This window comes from Perna viridis, chromosome 2, assembly GCF_037379345.1.
Source record: "Perna viridis isolate PV_CMFRI_1.1 ecotype Kerala chromosome 2, ASM3737934v1, whole genome shotgun sequence".
Classification (NCBI taxonomy): Eukaryota; Metazoa; Mollusca; class Bivalvia; order Mytilida; family Mytilidae; genus Perna; species Perna viridis.
Genome location: NC_142446.1, coordinates 53,601,785 through 53,620,955, shown reverse-complemented (window position 1 = coordinate 53,620,955; position 19,171 = coordinate 53,601,785). Strand labels below are relative to the sequence as shown.

The 19,171-nt window shown below is 34.7% G+C and overlaps 2 protein-coding genes across 2 annotated transcripts; one reads left to right on the top strand and one right to left on the bottom strand.

Moving 5' to 3' along the window:
* Positions 1–2,283: 2,283 nt before the first annotated feature.
* LOC148626019 (uncharacterized) lies at positions 2,284–9,685 on the bottom strand. Its single transcript, XM_088569569.1, has 3 exons — positions 9,470–9,685; positions 6,648–7,072; positions 2,284–6,193 (listed from the first exon to the last, which is right to left on the bottom strand). Exon 3 carries the CDS (start codon positions 2,950–2,952, stop codon positions 2,482–2,484), a length of 471 nt encoding a protein of 156 aa, XP_088425695.1. The 5' UTR covers positions 2,953–6,193; positions 6,648–7,072; positions 9,470–9,685; the 3' UTR covers positions 2,284–2,481.
* Positions 3,134–18,331, top strand: LOC148626018 (uncharacterized). The gene is made up of 4 exons (XM_088569568.1): positions 3,134–3,266; positions 11,942–12,416; positions 14,545–14,614; positions 15,272–18,331. Exons 2-4 carry the CDS (start codon positions 11,978–11,980, stop codon positions 17,571–17,573), a joined length of 2,811 nt encoding a protein of 936 aa, XP_088425694.1. The 5' UTR covers positions 3,134–3,266; positions 11,942–11,977; the 3' UTR covers positions 17,574–18,331.
* The last annotated feature ends 840 nt before the right edge of the window (positions 18,332–19,171 follow it).

Below are 19,171 nucleotides of genomic sequence, written 5' to 3'. Positions count from 1 at the left end.
TTGGCGCCTAGGAGATTTTCATAAAGTGATGATGCAAATTAAGCAATTTGTTCGGCTTTGTGTGCGTGAAAAGTAAGGGGATGGGGACACTTTAAAGAAGTTTCATGAATCCGAGTTCAAAGTTGTACAAAATTTGACAGACCAAAATATCCAGGTAATATGCATAACATTACAATCGTCCGTTTGATTTTATTAATCATCGAGAAAAAAATATTTGCTTTTCTATTGGGCATACATGTACGAACTCTGGGGAATATTTTCAGAATTTTATCACAACAGATCTACGAAATTTCCATTAGGTTTAATACAATTTGTATTTCAAATATTTTTAATTTCATTTTGTCGCTTTGAATGTTGGAAATATTAGAATATTTAGTGCAAATGTAAATAAAAATCCATGTTGTCATGCTACAAAACGAAGGCTTGTCCCTTCAAGTAATTTGAATATATATAGATGTCAGTACAAGATTAAAAAGCATGTTTTTGTGATCATAGGTATTCAAACTAGTTGATGTCACATGACTTAGTTATATACTTATAACTTTCTTCTGTCTAATCATTTTGACATGTTATTTTTTAAATTTTTTTCTCTACGATTTATGAAACTCAAATGGACTATAAATACCTAGTTTCATGCTATTCTGCAAAGTAATTTTAGAGGAGTTGCGATGATAAAAAGAGGACTGACGGACAGCTCAAAGACATAATGCCCTTCGCAACTCTTTTGGGTGCATGTGCATTGTTTTTAGTAATTATACCAGGGTAGGAAACTCACTCAAATTCTAGCCAGTCCTGAATACAATTTTTCAATACATTTATTATACGGCTATATAGATTTTTGCTAAAATTAGCCAGCCCTGCCAAAAAAAGCCAATCTCGGACTGGCGGGCAGGCTACTATTTCTATCTCTGATTATACTGAAATATACATGCTCCTTCTATGCTATGCCATAGAAAGGTAGTATCATGCTGCTCTAAATAAACAATTTTATTTGTCAATGGTCATCAGCAATATTTCGGTTTTGAATTATATATCAATACTATAGAAGAGAATTTTTAACTCATATCTTTTGAATTATATCTAATACAGTTTGAAGATTATAATTAAGGGGTACATTCATGACTTCTTTGTGTTGTCTTACAAATGTCCAAAATTATTTATAACTTGTTTAGACATTTACCTAAGGAAGTAGACCTAGGGTAAGGGACACAACTCTTACAAATCATTGGAACGTTTGTATTTAGCATTTTACATCAATCTCATGTAAGCATCAAAATAACTTGGACTGATTTCATTCTGTTTCAAATGAAAGCTTAATAGGTTTCGGTGAATTTGAATATGATACAAACGCATCACTGATTTCAAGAGTTATGTCCCTTACCCTAGGTCTACCTCCTTAAATATACCTTACATCCAAAATTGAAATGCACAGGTACTCTATTTGACTAAATCTGAATCTCAGGCTGATACCGATCATGTACCCCGTACGCACAATTTATTGAAACTTTTTGGGCTTTTTTCAATTGGTCACAACTTCATCACTTTATATCAAAACCAGTCTCTTTTTGTGATATAGAGCATGATAACGTTAGTACAATCTCATAGACGTTCATATACTTATACTCAAGTTAATGCATAAAACGAAAGAATGTTCGTTTTTGCCCCCTTTTCATAAACAAAATTAAAGTCAAAACGAACCATCTTACCCTACCGGTGCACCTGGTCCATGCTCCCAGTTTTTAGTGGAGTCCGAGTTGCCTTTTGCATTTGTTACTTTGTAGGTATGATTTTAGTTACTTTATGTTCTCTTTGTCTGTTTCCCATGTCTGGCCTTTGTCCCTGGATTACATACTTTTGATTACCGCTATAACCTTGGTTCCTTTGATTACTCTTTCTTATTTATGTCTAATGGTATAGTATAATATGCTGCAATTTCATAGAGATTCTCTATTTTATTTTAGTTTTTGTTAAGAAAACAGAAAATGTTAAAAATTATCCCAGCTTTTGTACCCCTTATTTCTAAAATTTCGAGTAATACCCCTGAAAATTTCTCCTAGACCTTAACTATTTTTGACCCCTTGTCCGAGAACAGTTAGGGTAATAACTCTAGATTCATGTTCTTTTTATGGTACATGTATGTAATTCATAGAAATCAGTGCATTATTACTTAAGTAACAGAGCAGAAACCAAACACCTACGGACGACGATGACAGCACTATATCATTTTAACAACGGTAATGATTAAGCGGTCGTATAAAAACTTAATTTAGCATCAAACATATCCCACAGTCGCCATATTTTATTCAGTGATGTAACAAACACTTTAAGTACACGACTTCTCCCATGAAAACAATTTAAACGAAGTGTGAGAAAATAACATAAAACTAGTTCAAGAGTAATTAACATGATTGAGTCTACTGTACCAACATTTTAAAGTATATAATACATTGTAATTCGAATTCTCAAATTGACTCAATTACCCTAGGGTACATAACTTAAGTCAAGTAGTTTAGAAAGTCCTTTTCGTTCTGCAATATCCATAGGGGTCATGCCTTCCATGTTCTTGCATCCTAGATTAGCACCATGTTTTATAAGAAGTTTGGCCATCTGCTTTGATGTTTCTGGGTCCACTTCTTCCACGTCACTGTTTCCGACATTAACGAAGAAACTGTGGAGTGGTGTGTTTCTAGCGTTGTCTGTTGCATTTATATTGCCGCCAAAACGAAGTAAAGCTTCAACAAGACTTGGGTTTCCAAATGGCGGCAATCTATCATCATCGTCGGGATAGAACTCAACATGGCCGCCCCCAACACGAACCAAGCAAACAGCCTTGTGGAGTAGGGTTTCCTCGTGTTCACATCTTGGATTCTTCATCAACTCTGTCATGAACAGCTCAAATGTTTTCATCTCTTTGTCCGATTTCTTCTCACATTTTACCAAAAAGTTAAGCATTAAGAGCAAATAGTCATGGATAAGATATTCGTAAGGAGTCTGTACCCAAGCAGTGAATCCGACAGCGTAAAATGCTTTACAAATACTCAGTAGAAATTTGAAGTTATTTTTGTAAAGGGAAATTCCATGTACTTTCTCAATGATGTCATTAATCACGTGCCTTGCTACATTTTCTTTGAGATGGTAAGTAAGTGCATTGCAGACAGAAGTGTTGAATGTGCCTCCTTCATTATCATATATATGGTGGACAAAAGCCAATTTGTCGTCTGTGTTTGCAAAAACTTGACTAAGAACTCTACGATTAGAAGAACTAGGTAATGAACCGTTCCTTTGTCAATGTAGTATTGAGCCAAAACCTCGAAAGGCTCAAATGTGAGCTCCGGTATATAACCCACTACACGATCATACACCAATAAACCATATGCCATGGTGGCCACATACTCTAGGTTACAGACCACCAATTCAACCAATGAGCATTTGGAACGTACGCAAAAATAGTCCTACGCAGAAATTACCCCTGTTCCTCATAGTGCTGTGAAAAAAGTTCTCATCTTATTTAAAAAATTTAAACAGTTTCTGAAAGGAAAAACATTTCTGTACATTTTATAGGTGCATTTTGCTTCTTGTGATGTGAAGCCTAATCTCCATAATGATTTTTAAATATACCCCTATCTTGTGAAAACACTGGGATTTCCCATGCTATTTATAGACCCTTCACTTCCGGTGACCAGTACTGCACTGCAAGTCTGCTAACCCCACATGCCATTCTGAGGATTGTGAGCTGACATATGTAGAATCATGCTGATATATAGTCATCTACAGGTTAAAGTTAAGGTAAAGTCCAGAGAAGCCATTGAATATTGTGAAATTAGCATAGAAGCCTATGGGAAGTGGAATTAGTGGTTTTTAGCCTTAAGCTGAAGCCATGGCAAAATGAAAAGTTTCTTGAAATAGCTTTAAACTACTTGAAGATCTTGTTAACTTTGCCATGAGAGGAATACACTACAAAAATCCTTCAAAATATGCATTTTTTTAAGTTATAGGTCCAAATTATGGAAAATTGGTCTTTTTGGCTGATTTTTATGTCCTATCTTGTAAAAAGTGTAGAAAATTTAGTAAAAATATCAAATATTAAACTTTGAGGGCTATATTTACCTAAATATGGTAGTAATAAGCACTTGAAATCAAGTTTTGTGTAGATTTGAGCAAACATTAGGTTAGAAATGAGGAAAAACTCACTTTCATTACTGCGGTTAAGGCCATATAAGCATTCCCCTATGGCAACATGGAAAATCCATTATTGAGCACTTTTTTTGCTTTAGGTGCCCTTTACTGGTCATGTTTTAATGTGAAAACACTGTATTTACAAATTTAAAGCCAAATATATCACCTTTTGTGAAAATTTAAAGATTTAGGATTTTTGACATGTGATCAAGAAAAAGGGGGAGGCATGTCAGAAATAAATTTTTAAAAATAGACCAATTTCTCAGAAAATGATTACTTTTAAAACTATTTCTTCATTAATATTGTTAAAAAACAAGTTGTGATTGATATTTTTTATTTGAAAAGTCAGAAAAAGTTCTTTGCAAATATTTAATGCATTTCAGTATGGTAGAATATTTTCACTTTTTTGCTCGCACAACTTGGTTACCCTATATTTAAAAATCAAATATTTAAAAAAGTGCTTGTCACATTTCACTGAAACTTTGCAAATGCATTCAGCATGTGTGTAGGAAGATACCTGTATAGTTATTTATTTTTTCTAAGACAAAAAGTGACACTTTAGGTTACAGACCACCAATTCAACCAATGAGCATTTGGAACGTACGCAAAAATAGTCCTACGCAGAAATTACCCCTGTTCCTCATAGTGCTGTGAAAAAAGTTCTCATCTTATTTAAAAAATTTAAACAGTTTCTGAAAGGAAAAACATTTCTGTACATTTTATAGGTGCATTTTGCTTCTTGTGATGTGAAGCCTAATCTCCATAATGATTTTTAAATATACCCCTATCTTGTGAAAACACTGGGATTTCCCATGCTATTTATAGACCCTTCACTTCCGGTGACCAGTACTGCACTGCAAGTCTGCTAACCCCACATGCCATTCTGAGGATTGTGAGCTGACATATGTAGAATCATGCTGATATATAGTCATCTGCAGGTTAAAGTTAAGGTAAAGTCCAGAGAAGCCATTGAATATTGTGAAATTAGCATAGAAGCCTATGGGAAGTGGAATTAGTGGTTTTTAGCCTTAAAGGTATAGTCTTCTTCAAACTCCTTATCATGTAATTTTCGAATATCTTCTGGTTTAGCTGGCTCTACGACAAAAGGAAAGCAGTCCATCTTTTTCGCCACATTCTTTTTAGGGACTAGACATCCATTTAACTCTGGGTGATAGTAACGGCATAGTATTGCATCTTCCTAAGTTCTGAAAGCAGCCTCCGTATTGGTTCGGTATGATGCAAAGTATGCCCCAAACATATCTGTTAAGAAAGAAATCAAGAAAATGCAGGTAATGCACAACCATAGATATACACAACGAACTTACAAAGCCAAAGAAATTCTGTGAAAGGCGAATTAGCACTGAAGTCCCTTTACGATCACGAAACTGAACACGTTCAAATCATCTTGCTCCTTTGCGTCAAACCGGAAACACCGGAGCAATACAAAAATGTCCTCGCATTGATTGAATATGTCGACCAGTTTTTAGACATTGGTTTTGGACAGTGTAACTTATCAAAACATACACTATGGGCAGGGAACAAATAAAAAGTCATACCCTGGATACATTGGTAAAAATTCTTAACCTGTAAGGCATGATATTGTATACCATTTGTAACCAAAATCAACTCATTATGAGCAAGTGATCAAAAATAATTATGAAATATTCAGTCAAATCAAGAAATTTCATCATAGATTGGTAGATCGGAACAAAACGAGAACTGGAACACCTTACGCACAAATGAACCGTTGAAAGAAAGTATGGGATAAACACTGAACAAAACTATATGATCCACAGATATCCTTTAGAACTTTATGTAAACCTTAGTAGTGAACGAGAATGGTTTAATAGACAAACGGAGGCGCAATTAAAATAAAAGCCAACTCAGTCCTCCTTTTAACGCCAAAAGATTGAGTTGCCTTTGGGATAGACTACTCAATTTGATTCACCGTTGCAACTCTCGTCTATGTCTCTAGAGAGTTCTGTTGAAGTTTTTCCATCCACGTTGTCTGTGTCTTCTACAAAATACAATCAGTTAACCAGTAAAAACAGATTTTAGAAAATGGAAAAGGAGGCCACATTGTCAACAATATGTGTATTGCGCAAATATCTGATCACTAACCAAGGAATTGTGTGATTCTATAGAATGATAGTCTGCGTGAAATATAAGCAATTATTAAAATGGAAATCTCAACTTAATTAACTGCAAATCGATGTTAAATGGTCTTAAATAGTAAAAACGCTTTTTAAAATATAGAAAGCAAAATATAGTTTGACTTCACTTGGCGATACAAGAGTAAAATAAGAACAAATCATTGAATATGCAGTATATCTATGGCGGATCTAGCAGGTTAGGTAGGTAAGTTATGTGCCAAATATTGGGAAAAGTGAGTAAATAATAGCCTTGAATCCCCCTTTTCAAAATCTCTGGATCTGTCCCTGTAATGTATAGAACAAATATTCGACAGTTACCTTCTTCATCATCAGATTCCAGCAGTATTTGGTTATCATCGTGCCACCAGTATAAACCATACAGGATTCTACTCTGTTTTTTATTTATGGCCTCCCTAGATATCCATGGCTTGCCATAGTTTTTAAATTTCTCGTTAAAAGAGTCAGTCAAAGATATTTTCTTGCTTTTTTATTTCCTTTACCACCATCCCTCGGTTTGGATTTGGCTTTGGTAGTTCTTACCCCTTCTGTATCACCTGGAATTATTTCAGGGTAGGAATTATCGCTCCCGTCGTTTATCAGCACCTGCACATCATCTTCGTCTGTTGCTTCTTGACAGTGACTAGTCTCTCCTCCCATTTTCAATACTTTGTTGTTACTAACAGGAATTTCCTTCAAAATGTCATCCTTTCTCTTTCGAACAGTAGTGTTTTCGGCCATTTTCCCTGAAAACAAACTACAATCAATTAGGGCGGTCCAGCGAAAAGACTTTGGGACTCACATCGATAGGGTGACTAGGGGTCTTAAATGAACGACGAGGATACCCTCACTCCACTGGGCAAGTGCGGCTGGTCCCACTAACAACATTCGAGTATAACTTGATAAATGACCATGAATAACATCTGAAGTTGACCAAAAATTCAACTCAAACTCGATGATTAGCCACATCCAAAACTTTATCTGTAACTGATTTTCAGCAGATCTATCCGAAGACATCAAAACCGACACATGTATGAGAAAGGAGAATACCACCCGTCCAGAAAATCATCGTTTCACTGAGCTCTTCAACAATATACCTGAACTTAGCCTTGAGAGATAACAAGCAAACGAAACATTAGTCCAGACAACCATGACGTTCCCTGAGGAATTTTTATCTGACATATATCAATTGGTTTATGCCTCATTAAAAGGGAGACAACCATTAACCCCCCCCCTCCGACCGCCCCAAAGAAAACGTAATTATTTGGACTATAAACTAAAAATCAGCCTCGAGGTGTAACACAGCGGTCCATTTCACAAAAAAAATCGTAAGTGTAAAATCAGTCTTCAGTTATGATGTCATAACGGAGTTAAGTATCAACGTCACAACTTACGACTGATTTCACTCTTACGATTTTTTTTGTGAAAAAGGCTGCCGGGCAGTATAGTGAAAATTAAGAAAGCATAGGCGGTTCATCATCCAAGAGCCCCGGAGGCATCTTATCGATTTGATAATTAATTTATGAAAATATCGTATCTAGTGCTTGGAAATGCCGAGAGTGCGGGATTCTGCATCATTTTTCCAGAGTTCCTGTAGGCCCTGATCGGCCCTAGATCCCCTGCCGTAAAACCACATCGGTGAGGTTGGCAGGATCGCTACGCAACCCTGATGAGATTATCTGGATCCGCTACTAGAAAGTCCAAGCTTGTACTAAACATTTAAAGAACTTATTCGTTCAGGGAAACAGAATCGACATAAATCTAAAGATGCACGCATTTGAAATACAAATTGTTGCTGGGCGGATCTAGAATTTCACGAATTTATAACAAAGGGGTGGAAAAAACGTGTGGGGTAAAATTTGTAAAAGATTTCACGCAAAAGAAAAAAATCAAAGTTTTTTGGGGATGCTCCTAGTACGTCTTTACTTTGGGTTAATTCCTGCATTGCAACACTTATTAACCAAAATCTCTATCAATATTTAACGCACAAGGAAATCCTTCAAATCTTCATTGTGGACATCAATAAAAGTTATCTCCCCTGACATACACCTGCCATTTCCGAAATATTAAAACCCAAAGGACCTAATTATCAAATGGATTAGTTTCTGAAATAAACAGCTTCACGGAGCACAGCATGGCATGACTGTAGTTTGTTGAACACTGTCATTCACTTGGGAAAACTTTGATTTTTGACCTATAGTTCATTATGGACACAACAGGTTTGGACACAATATTGCCCAAAATTTGAAATTCAATTAATGGTGAAAACAATTTCATGAGTGCTGAACAAAGAAAGGTCTGTACCTTCGATCTGCATAACTAAAAAACGCAAGAGATGTAAATCTGATAGATTTTAGACTGTTTGTACCGGCTAATTTTGTCGAATTCATCTTTGGTGGATATACATGTATTGATCAAATGTAGTTAAGCATTTATACATAGACAGATATTATATAAGTGGAATCTAAATGAAGAGTTTTAGTCCCATGTCATATTGGGTTCTCTCCTGGTTGATTTTCAAAATACCTTATTTCGCATGAACTTCAGGAACTAAAATTGCGAGAAAATGAATAATAAAGGGTTTTATAATCTTTACCTTTGTTTCGCCTCCTCCATGCTGGCTTTCATCCTGTGCAAGTTTCTAAGGCCTGATATTTTATCAAACATAGTATTTGGCTGTTAGTCTTGGAAAGACACCCTTGATTTGCACCATAGTAAAAATAAGTAACAATGTTTTTTTTCAGTATGTAACGTTACCATGGTTTCTAATTTTTGTGACAAAATTTATTAATGTACTTGAACCTCTACACACCAAGAATTAGAGAAACCTGTAAAACTGCTTGACGAATGTATTTACTCTGCTAGATTTTTTGTGAATCCCCCCCCCTTCTCCTTCGGTGCGGTGTTATAAAATCAGATTTTTGTTCTAACCTAACATGCTGAAAAATTAGTGAGTAGAAACAAAAAACGACAGAAAATAATATATCTTCACTGACTGCCATGAAATAAAGCAAAAAAAAAATGTCTTTACACATATGTGTGAAAAATAGTACATAAAAAAATTTGCATATTGAAACAATTTCATTTAGTTATCCTGGTGCGTCTTGATAAATATTCAAAAGGTAATGAAGTAAATTACTTACCACTGCGAACGGTCGTCCGTTTATTGGTTTGAGTGCCGCCTAATTCTGTTTATTGCTACTTTCCCGCATTCTTCTGATTAATGGGATTAGTGAGTAAACAAGCACAACTATGGATGTGGGTCAACACAAGACCGGATGTCCATAAATGTCATGCTGTCATGACTATTTGGATTACACAGCATGCAGTCATATAGGATCGGAATCCGATAACATATTTCAATGACAACCTGACGAGTGACGATGCACAGATTTCTGATCCCGATGATTGATGTTAAAGCATTTTTGAAAGGTATTTTTTTTACTTTAAATATTCTGAAATTTTAAGCTGATTAAATAATAGTTAGTTATTGAGGTCCCTCGATGTTTGAATCTCTGGAATGCCATTGCAAATCTTATGAAACATTTTTGCATTTTTTGTTTTGTTTAATCACTGCACTAGGTTGATTTTCTATACATGCATATGTGGTTCAGGTTAATTTGTTTTTTTTTTTTTTTTCATATTTCAGCGATTTTTTTCATTTCTTTTCATATCTTAATTCAGAGAGTAGGTTGTAAGTTAAATGAGAAAAACAATGTAACAATAGATGTACTTTTATATAGTTTGTAAAGTTCGTAATTTATTTTTTTTCAGGATGGTTTTATTTTAAATTATCAAATTATGTTAAAAGTTTTGACTTTTATTGGATATAATTTTTATATTTTTTATAATTAAAAATGAAAATATAAAAAAACAAAACAGTTTTGAAATAAACGTTTTTTTATTTATTTTTTTTTTATTATTTTGGTTGATTTGCCAGGCCATTTACCTGTAGTTTCTAAATGCACTTGTATTAAAAAAAGGGGGAGGCTACACCTGTCAGATCAAAGATGACAATACACAGGGCCCGTTCTGCGTAGCGAAATTAATTTGTTTCACAACTAATTAATTATCATTACACACTGCAATGAAAATAATTGACTACATGTTGCAGTTGACATATGCATTACACCATACGGTATGTATTTGGAAGTAGAATGATTTTGAGTTTCAAGCATTGTAACATATCAATATATATTTTAGGTGACTTTTTTTCCTAGCAAATGATGTTACCTTTTTTCCTGTGACTTTTTTCTTACCCAAATTGTGACTTTTCTTCCTGTGACTTTTTTCCCGTTACCCCAAAAATAATGGTGTGTGTATTATTGATCATATTATCTACAATTTGATACTCATTTACTCAGACTTAGATGATGCCCTCGCACATGAAAGATTTGTCTATTGATACTTTGACAACGCAATAAATAAAAACATCTTTTCACTGAGATGCCAAGCTGTTAAGTAGATTTTCTATAAATCCTCCATAAACATATGCATGTGCATGAAAAACACATATAGAAGAAAATATATTTTCCTCATTGCTGATTTGAATCAAATACTACCGCGAAAATTATGACGTATCATACGATTTGCTGATAGTGTTTTTAATGAAAATTGGAATTTTTTCCCAAAAAGTCCACTGTATTTTAAACTGTATTTTATTATATAATTACATGAGCTCTACAAACTAGCACATATTATATTCCAATAAATACTCAGAAACAAGTTTCGAAATAACTTTTTATAAATCTGTCTCCTGATATATCTACAAGCTTCCCACTTTAGATATATACATCTTCCCAAAGTTTCATGTAAATTGGTGCTAGCGGTTTTGAGTTATTGTACAAAAACTTGACCCTCCTTGTTATGAATAAATTTCCGTAATCCAAAAACGAAAAATTGGAATAAAAAAAAAAACAAAAAACTAGGGAAACCTTTCCAATATAGATATATACAAACATGTACATAGACTCAATTAATTGATGGTAGCGTTATTTTAATTATTGTGGGAAAACTTTTTATGAATAAATTTCCGTAACTCGATAACTTAAAATTGAAAATTTTCAAAATGCTGTTGTGAGTATAAACATATCCAAGAGTTTAATAATGATTGGTGAAAGTGTTTTAAGAGTTATTATGTAAAAACTGGAGAACATTCCCTTTTCGAACTGTTTGAATGAAATTGAAATAACTCAAAAACAAACGAAAGATTTGATTTTTTTCCAAAAAAGGTAAAGCAGCTTCCCACTTCAGAAACACTTTCTCAAAGTTTCAATTTAATTTGTGGAAGCAAGTTTGAGTTATCGCGCAAAAACTTGTGGGACAGACCGGAGGACGAGGGTAAACCAATATGTCCATAACTGTTAGTTGCAGGTGCTTAAAAATACACATTTAAATGAGCAGGTACTTGTAGTGAATAGTTATAATTTGTCGTACTTGTGCTATATTCTAAGATTGCGCAATTATATTGTAGACACGCTAATGGTATATTAACTTTAAGTGACTGAAACATTCACTTCACGGCAGCCACTTCACAAACAACTATCACAAAGTCAGATGTTTTACAAAACGGCGATTCTTTTCCATCTAATCGTTCGTGTTCTTTTCTTTTTCAGCTGAATAACATCGGCTCAGCAGTTTATAAAAGAAACATGGGTAATAAAAATAGAGGGAAATCAAGGAAGACAATTACAGGAAAGAAGAACGAAAATGATCACCAGAAAGCAAAATCAAGCCAAAACAGCAAAAGTAGTTCTTCCTCTGGAAAAATCAAGCGTAGTGGCGTGAAGACAAACAGTAATGCTAGCAACGCAAAGAAAACAGTAAGAAAGGAATCAAGAGACAACGAACTTACAAATGCTGAGTACTTTATGTTCGTACCCACAGGATACCGACCACAGAAAACGAGAACTAGCAACTTGAAAGTAGTACCTGAAATATCACTGATAAACATGGATCATTACACTCAAGTCGTATCACCGAAGTCGGCTAAAAGTAAACAGCCGCCTGGTTTTGAGGGGAATCCAGTGAAATTATATGGTATTAACTGGTATGGAAACACAGATGAAGTTTTACGAACGGATCAAACAGGTACATTTTTTTCAATGAATATGCTTTCTCAATAGTAGGGAATTTTTCTTGCCACTTGTGTATCTTTACTAAAAGTAGTTCAGAGCTTCAAGTTAAAATTGTTTATATGTATCTATAATTCAAAATTCCATCAACTGACCAATATTTCTTTTTTATCTGAACAGTTCGTGTTCTCCTAAAAGGAACTAGAACTATGTATTTTATGTCCATTCTAACTGAATTTGACATTGATACATTGTAGTGCATATACGACCGTATTTTTTTTTTAATCTTAAAATGGCCTCATCCTGTCGACCGTGAGGTCGTTGGCGTCGTTTCGTTCAGATCATTTTTATACACATTGGTCCTAGAGACACGATGGATGGGTCTATATTTTTTGTCCCAGCCTCTTTGAAATCTAGGGGTAAATAGGAGAAAACCGGTCTAATTATTGCAACTGATAGACAACAATATTGTTTTTTCATTTTAAAATTCTATTTTAAAGATTTTTTTTACAATATAGCCTCATATATATTGAGGTTACTTATGTGGACCACGTCAAAAAAAGAAAGAAAAAACATATTTATTTTTGGTCCGATTTTGATTTGTTTTATTAGGTTCTTTATGAATATTCCTGCCTGCGTCTTTCAATCATATTTCAGATATCTACGGTTTTCGAGTTATAACGGGCCAAATGGGGCCAGGCCCCAATTCAAAAACTGTTGGTCCGATTTGAATTTTTTCATTGGATTCCTCATGAAATCCCTTCCTGCGTTTTAAATCAGTTATGAGGTATATCTTATGGTTTTCGAGTTAAAACTGGGTCATGTAAGAAAACTTTTTCGGCCCGATTTTGATTTTTTTATTGGATTCCTCACGATCTCGGTCTGCTTTTTCATAATGAGATAAACGTCTCGTACGGTTTTTTAAGTTTTAGGAATCGAAGGCTATATATAAGCATTTGCATAGCAACCTTTAGTCATTACTTTTTTAATTTCTAATTTTGTGTTATATTGTGTTCAAACCAGCTGTTGTGTCCATAATGAACTGCAAGTCAAAAAATGATATTGACTCCTGACCCAAATGAACAGAGTATGATATGCCGCCCTCCGCGAAGTTAATTATTGTATCTTCATTCTTCTTATATATTTCACTTATATATTTAAAAAAAATGCGGCCATATTTAATGTTATAGGGCTGTGGTCGTTGTCCGTAGATGCATGTACAAACATGTCTTTGGTTGTCGAATTATTAGTGCGTGGATCTTTGTGAAATTGTACCACAAGGTTCCATACATTGTACCACTAAAGGAAGGCTCGTATATGTTTTGTTGGTTATGATTTAATTGAGGAATTATGGCTAAAAGGGGGAAAAACAAATATGCATAGATCCCTGTGAAATTGTACTACAAGTTTTCATGCATCGCAAGGAAGATTTGAAGGAATTAGAGACACTGAGTACAAACATGGCCATAAATAACCATTTTCTTTACTTTGTAGAAAATTTCCTATATTTGGATACAAATTCTTAAGTTCTTTTATCACTTTCATTCTGCTCAGAATCTTGTCAGCATTTAATTACAATCAAAATTAAGTAAAGTCTTCGTAGTTACCATGATATATGCATATATTATGTAAAAAAATAATTTTCATTAAAAATTCAAATGTTATTATAACTACTAATTTTTTTATACAACACGTGTAAAAAAAAACACTGATCTTACAATGTACAGTATATAATAATACGCTATTTGAAATGACCACCACCACTGGAAATGTTTTGATTTTTTTTCATTTGGATGTTAGAAAACAAAAGTTATCTGTTCCTGAAAATTTATAACATTATATGTTCATTTGCAGTGTTTTTCAATGACTTTACAATTCATTTTCTGAAAATGATATGAAAAATCTCGCCTTTATTCCTAGAATATGATGGTACAGATAGTCAAAATACACGTCCATAGCGGTAGGTTATTTCATACCTTGTTCAATCTCTGAGGTCGTATCAAGCTGTGCCTTGCAAAGCATTTTTTTTTTGTGATTACAGAATATTGGTTTTAAAGTATATTTTCAGTCTCATCTTCTGCAATTTGTTTTGTAGTTTTTAAGGTATTCAGTGTTCGAATTAAATTGGCAATTATCTTTTTCAGTGCTCTCTAGGACAAAGACACTTGACAAGACGGATTGTACTATTAAAACTGACCAGTCTATGGAAAGAAGGTATGATCTATAGTGTAGTGTTGATATGTATATAAATGACATGTTACAATGAAAAAAATAGCTTAGTCCACGAGTCAGTGTTATCACCTTGACTGTCCTCCGTCCTAATTTCGTCGCAATCATTTCGACTCCAAATGAATGAATTTTGTGGTTTTGTGGTTATATGGTTTTCTATAGGTGGGGCATATATTGTAACCACTTTTGGTAAAAGTCCGATATCAACTTCCAGTTTCGTTGGATTGCCATACGAGTGGTATTTACCTAGCACGACAATAGTACACTTGAAACAGGTTTCCAAAACAATTCAACCATTTTAATAATAATTTTGTTGCATTTGGTCCAGACTCTTATCCTCCATTCGTTTAATTTTATAAATGGAATGCTTCACGTCAAGTTCTACCGCTGTCTTCATTTCAAACTAGTGCCAAAAATTAAATCGGGGTTTTCGGCTCAAGGGAAGAGGGCTGCAAAATGATACATCTTTTCTATTATAATACACAAATCAAGTAATAGACCTTATAGATTTGAAAGTGACAGATATTACATAAAATTGCTATTTTCCAAGACTATGGTAGTTTTTTTTATGGATAGCTTAGTGCAAATGAGTTCATTTTACTTTAATTATTTTTTTTTAACACAGTTTTACTCTTTTGGCAGCGAGTACGTCACACGAATGATAGAACATGATAATTCTGAAATGAGCGAGGCAACATTTAAGCAAATTCAAGTAACATTTTTGGAATGTTTACGGAACACACTAAAGGAATCGGGCTGGAAAACGGCTTTTGAAAGAAAAGAAGACGACTACGCTTTAGGGTATCTAGAAGGCATACTAAACGTTTGCTCTAAAGAACAGAGAAAAACATTGATTGAAACTGGTGGTAACATATCTCCGTTATTCATGGCATACGAAAGCAGTAATGTGAAGGTTTTGAGATACTTCTTAGAATGTTGTGATGTCCAAATCAAATGCCCAGATAAATGTCTGCTGATGTCCGCTATCATGGACGGTAATATTGATATGTCGAAACTGCTAATTACTACGGATAAGAAGGTCCCGTGTCCTGTGGACGGTCACGCAACCCCTCTGGTAGTAGCTTGTGGTGGATATCCGATAGATTTCGAATGGCATGAAGTGACTGTCGAAGAAAAGTGGAAAGGTTTCCCGGATGATAGACCTTACAGCTATGAATTCTACCGTAGCTTCGTCGAAAAATATAAAAACCATAAGGGCAACAGTGAGCTGGTACAACTTCTAATTGACCAAGGTGCGATGTCAGGGAGTGTTAATCCATCGACTGTTTTTAAGTGCTTCAAAGTTTGTATTGACACAGGGAACTTTGACATAATGAAGCTATTGATACATAACGGGAACAGTGTTGACCAGTATACGAATGTATCAGGATGCACACCACTTGGATACGCCATCCAGAAGGGTAACCTCAAAGCAGTCAAATTATTAATGACGAATGGAGCCGACATCAACAATACAAAGGTTTTAGTCAACACAAGACTCAGCAAAAAAGAGAAATCAGACCAGAAAGATGACAATAATGATCCCAAAAATACATCATCATCTGTACAACCTTCGGATAGAAAGCTTAGAAGTATGAAATCGCCAAGACAAAATAAAGATGTCAACAACAAATCAAAACCCAAGGCTTACAAAACAAAGACGAATAAAAGACGTGCTGGAGATGGTAAAGAAAAAAAGAAACGAAAACTTGTCGAATCAGAAGAAAAAAGCGAAAGCGGACTTGTCTTTGTGCACCCGGTCGTATTTACTGTAGCTAATCAATACTACGATCTTTTCTATTACCTTTTGAACTCTGACATAGTGCCCTATGGGGAGAAGTTGAATGCTTTAGATTTATTTGGTGCCAAGATAGCAATGAAGTCCATGATCTGCGTTGGGCATAGGGTAGAAATGGTAAAAAAAGAGCAAAAGGCTGCTTTCGATATTTGGGAATCGACATCGTCATTGCGTTTGTTTAAAGGTATAGAAAAGGAACACACAGCAGAGCCTAGACACTTTTTGATGAACTATACCGAAATTACAGGACGTCATTCAATAACAAATTCAATGCCTCTTTCAGAAACTCTGATCCAGGCTTATTTGACACATGAAAGAGTTATAGGCTATAATCTAAGGTTCACCCTGCCATCAGTGAAGTTGGTTGTTGAGTGTTATGACAAAAACGGATGGCATTTTCATTACATTGAGTTCTTGGCAGACTATTTAAAAAGAGCATTTGTAGACAGCAATAAAAACTCCAAAGAGTATGAAGATGCAATCTGTCTTTTGAAGCAAATTGTGATCTCCGAAGTAAAGCTTATCTACATGGGTTTGTCAATTCACTATTACGAAGACTTGAAAGCTGTGTGTGAAGCTGTGTATGCCTCAGGTTTTATCGTGCCTACTAAGGCCACGCCCGTCAAAGGATTTCCTTGTTCTGTTCTTGACTGTCTCTTGCTTATGATCAAGCTCCTTGTAGTAGCAGTGTTCACAGATAACAGTGATGATGCCACTCCTGAAAATGTACGGGATCTCGTGAGATATGTTCGTCCGATGCTTCATATGGACCCAAGATGTCCTCACTTAGAATCGTTATTACACAAAGCAGTCAAATTACAGTATGACCATTCTGCCTGGCAAGACCCTACAATTCTTTATTATGAGGAAATTCCACGGTTCAGTACTCCATTGGTTGTCGACTTTCTGCTAAGTTGTGGAGTTAATCTTGCCGCACATGATCGCGAAAAGAACACGGTATTCCACACGTTCCTCAAAGACTTCGTAAAACACCCATATAACGTGAAAGAGCACATCGAAGTCGGAAATATGTTACTTAGCAACGGCTTACTGACTGACACAGAGAACATGTATGGAGAAACACCTGATACTTTGTGTTCAGCAACCAAGATAAGGTTCAGTGGTCCTTTTCACAAAAAATTCTAAGTGTAAAATTAGTCGTAAGTAGATCAAAGTAAATGTGACGTCATAACATACGACTTATTTTACTCTTACGATTTTTTGTTAAAAAAAAGGCATGTTGCGGTCTTCCTGATGATTAAAGCTGTGGAAATGAAGTGTATTTATCATAATGTATCTTTAAGTAAAGAAAACCCAGTATTATACTTAATGCTTAATGTCGTCATTACTTGAATGAATTGCAAGAGTTGTAAATGTTGCACATATCCAGTCCATGGTTTGTATCTATAGCGTTTTTACATTGATGGTTTCACGGACATTATCACTTCTTTTATTTACATTAAATTAGATGAATCCTGTTAATTTGTCTTTTTAGTGTTTCTGCTCTTTATGTTTCCCTATTGCACTAGCATTACTTTTTTGTGAACGCAGTAAGGTAGTAGAAAAAAAATCATTAAACAATTTTACGGTTTGCGATACAACCATATCAAACCCAATCATGGAGACACGACGCACTGCATCTTTCATGTTAATTTAAATTTCGCAGACAGATCGGGTGGGGTGTGAAGGTGGACTTAAAACCCTGACTTGGGAGGTTGGGTGTGAAGGTGTCTCTTGAAAATGCAATTTAGAAAAAAAGATTTTGTTTTTCAGTTTTTCATTTATGTTAAACCATGAAAATCCTGATTGATTAATATTCAATAAACAGCAACGCTAAATCGTTTTTACTCTATTACACTCGCAATTTCAGTTCTTTACATTCGCATATGCTTTGCATAATTATATTTTACTACTCCACATTAAGCTGCTGATCGGTACCGTGTTGACCGTCATAGATTCATACGAGATAAAGATGTTCCTTTTAAATAACATACACACGTGTTCTACGTGTGGTGTTTACTTGTATGAGAACAGAGGGTGGCTAAAAATTTGAGAGAAACTTGTGGAATGAAAACATTACCCGTACTTCCTGGTAACCAGTCGTTTAAATAGGGTATAATAAGATCACAGTATAAACTTAAATAACGTTTCTGTTGTCAAAACATCATTGTGAGATAATTCTAAGGTCATGTGTGAATTACAGTGTGGTCCTACATCAAGCAAAGAAGATATATTAGGTCCATCAATTATTATTAACCTTAAGTCCTATGGTACATGTATTTTAAAATTTCATATTGAAACAGCAAAAATCATAGATCTCTATAATTGTACACCATAAATTACAGTGGTTCGGAGATGTAACATGGCATTGATATAACAATAGATACAACACAAATACACGGAACTCCATGATTTTCTTGTATATTTTACCCAATATGATAATAAACCATTCTACTATAACGTGCTTCAAAGCTCATTAGACCACAGCCATGGTAAAAAAGTGATAAACACATGCCCAACATTTCGTGTAACACGTTTTAAGTACCCAAAAAATATTAATAAATTAGTCCTATTAGAATCGAAATAAATCACGGAAACAATTTTAGCGTGAGGGAATACAGCTCAAGTCGTGTCACGTACCATAGACTGATGGTGACCTTTAACCCACAAATCTAAATGGTTTTATGCAGGCTGATGTACAGCATTTTACAACATCGCGTGCCTAAAAGATCGATTCCATCTCA

What these genes read in the sequence shown, in the direction of transcription:
- LOC148626018 (XM_088569568.1), top strand. Translation starts at nt 11,978, where the DNA reads ATGGGTAATAAAAATAGAGGGAAATCAAGGAAGACAATTACAGGAAAG. An exon ending in TTTACGAACGGATCAAACAG is followed by an intron (nt 12,417 to 14,544) that starts GTACATTTTTTT and finishes TATCTTTTTCAG; the next exon opens with TGCTCTCTAGGACAAAGACA. An exon ending in GACCAGTCTATGGAAAGAAG is followed by an intron (nt 14,615 to 15,271) that starts GTATGATCTATA and finishes CTCTTTTGGCAG; the next exon opens with CGAGTACGTCACACGAATGA.
- LOC148626019 (XM_088569569.1), bottom strand. Translation starts at nt 2,952, where the DNA reads ATGCTTAACTTTTTGGTAAAATGTGAGAAGAAATCGGACAAAGAGATG.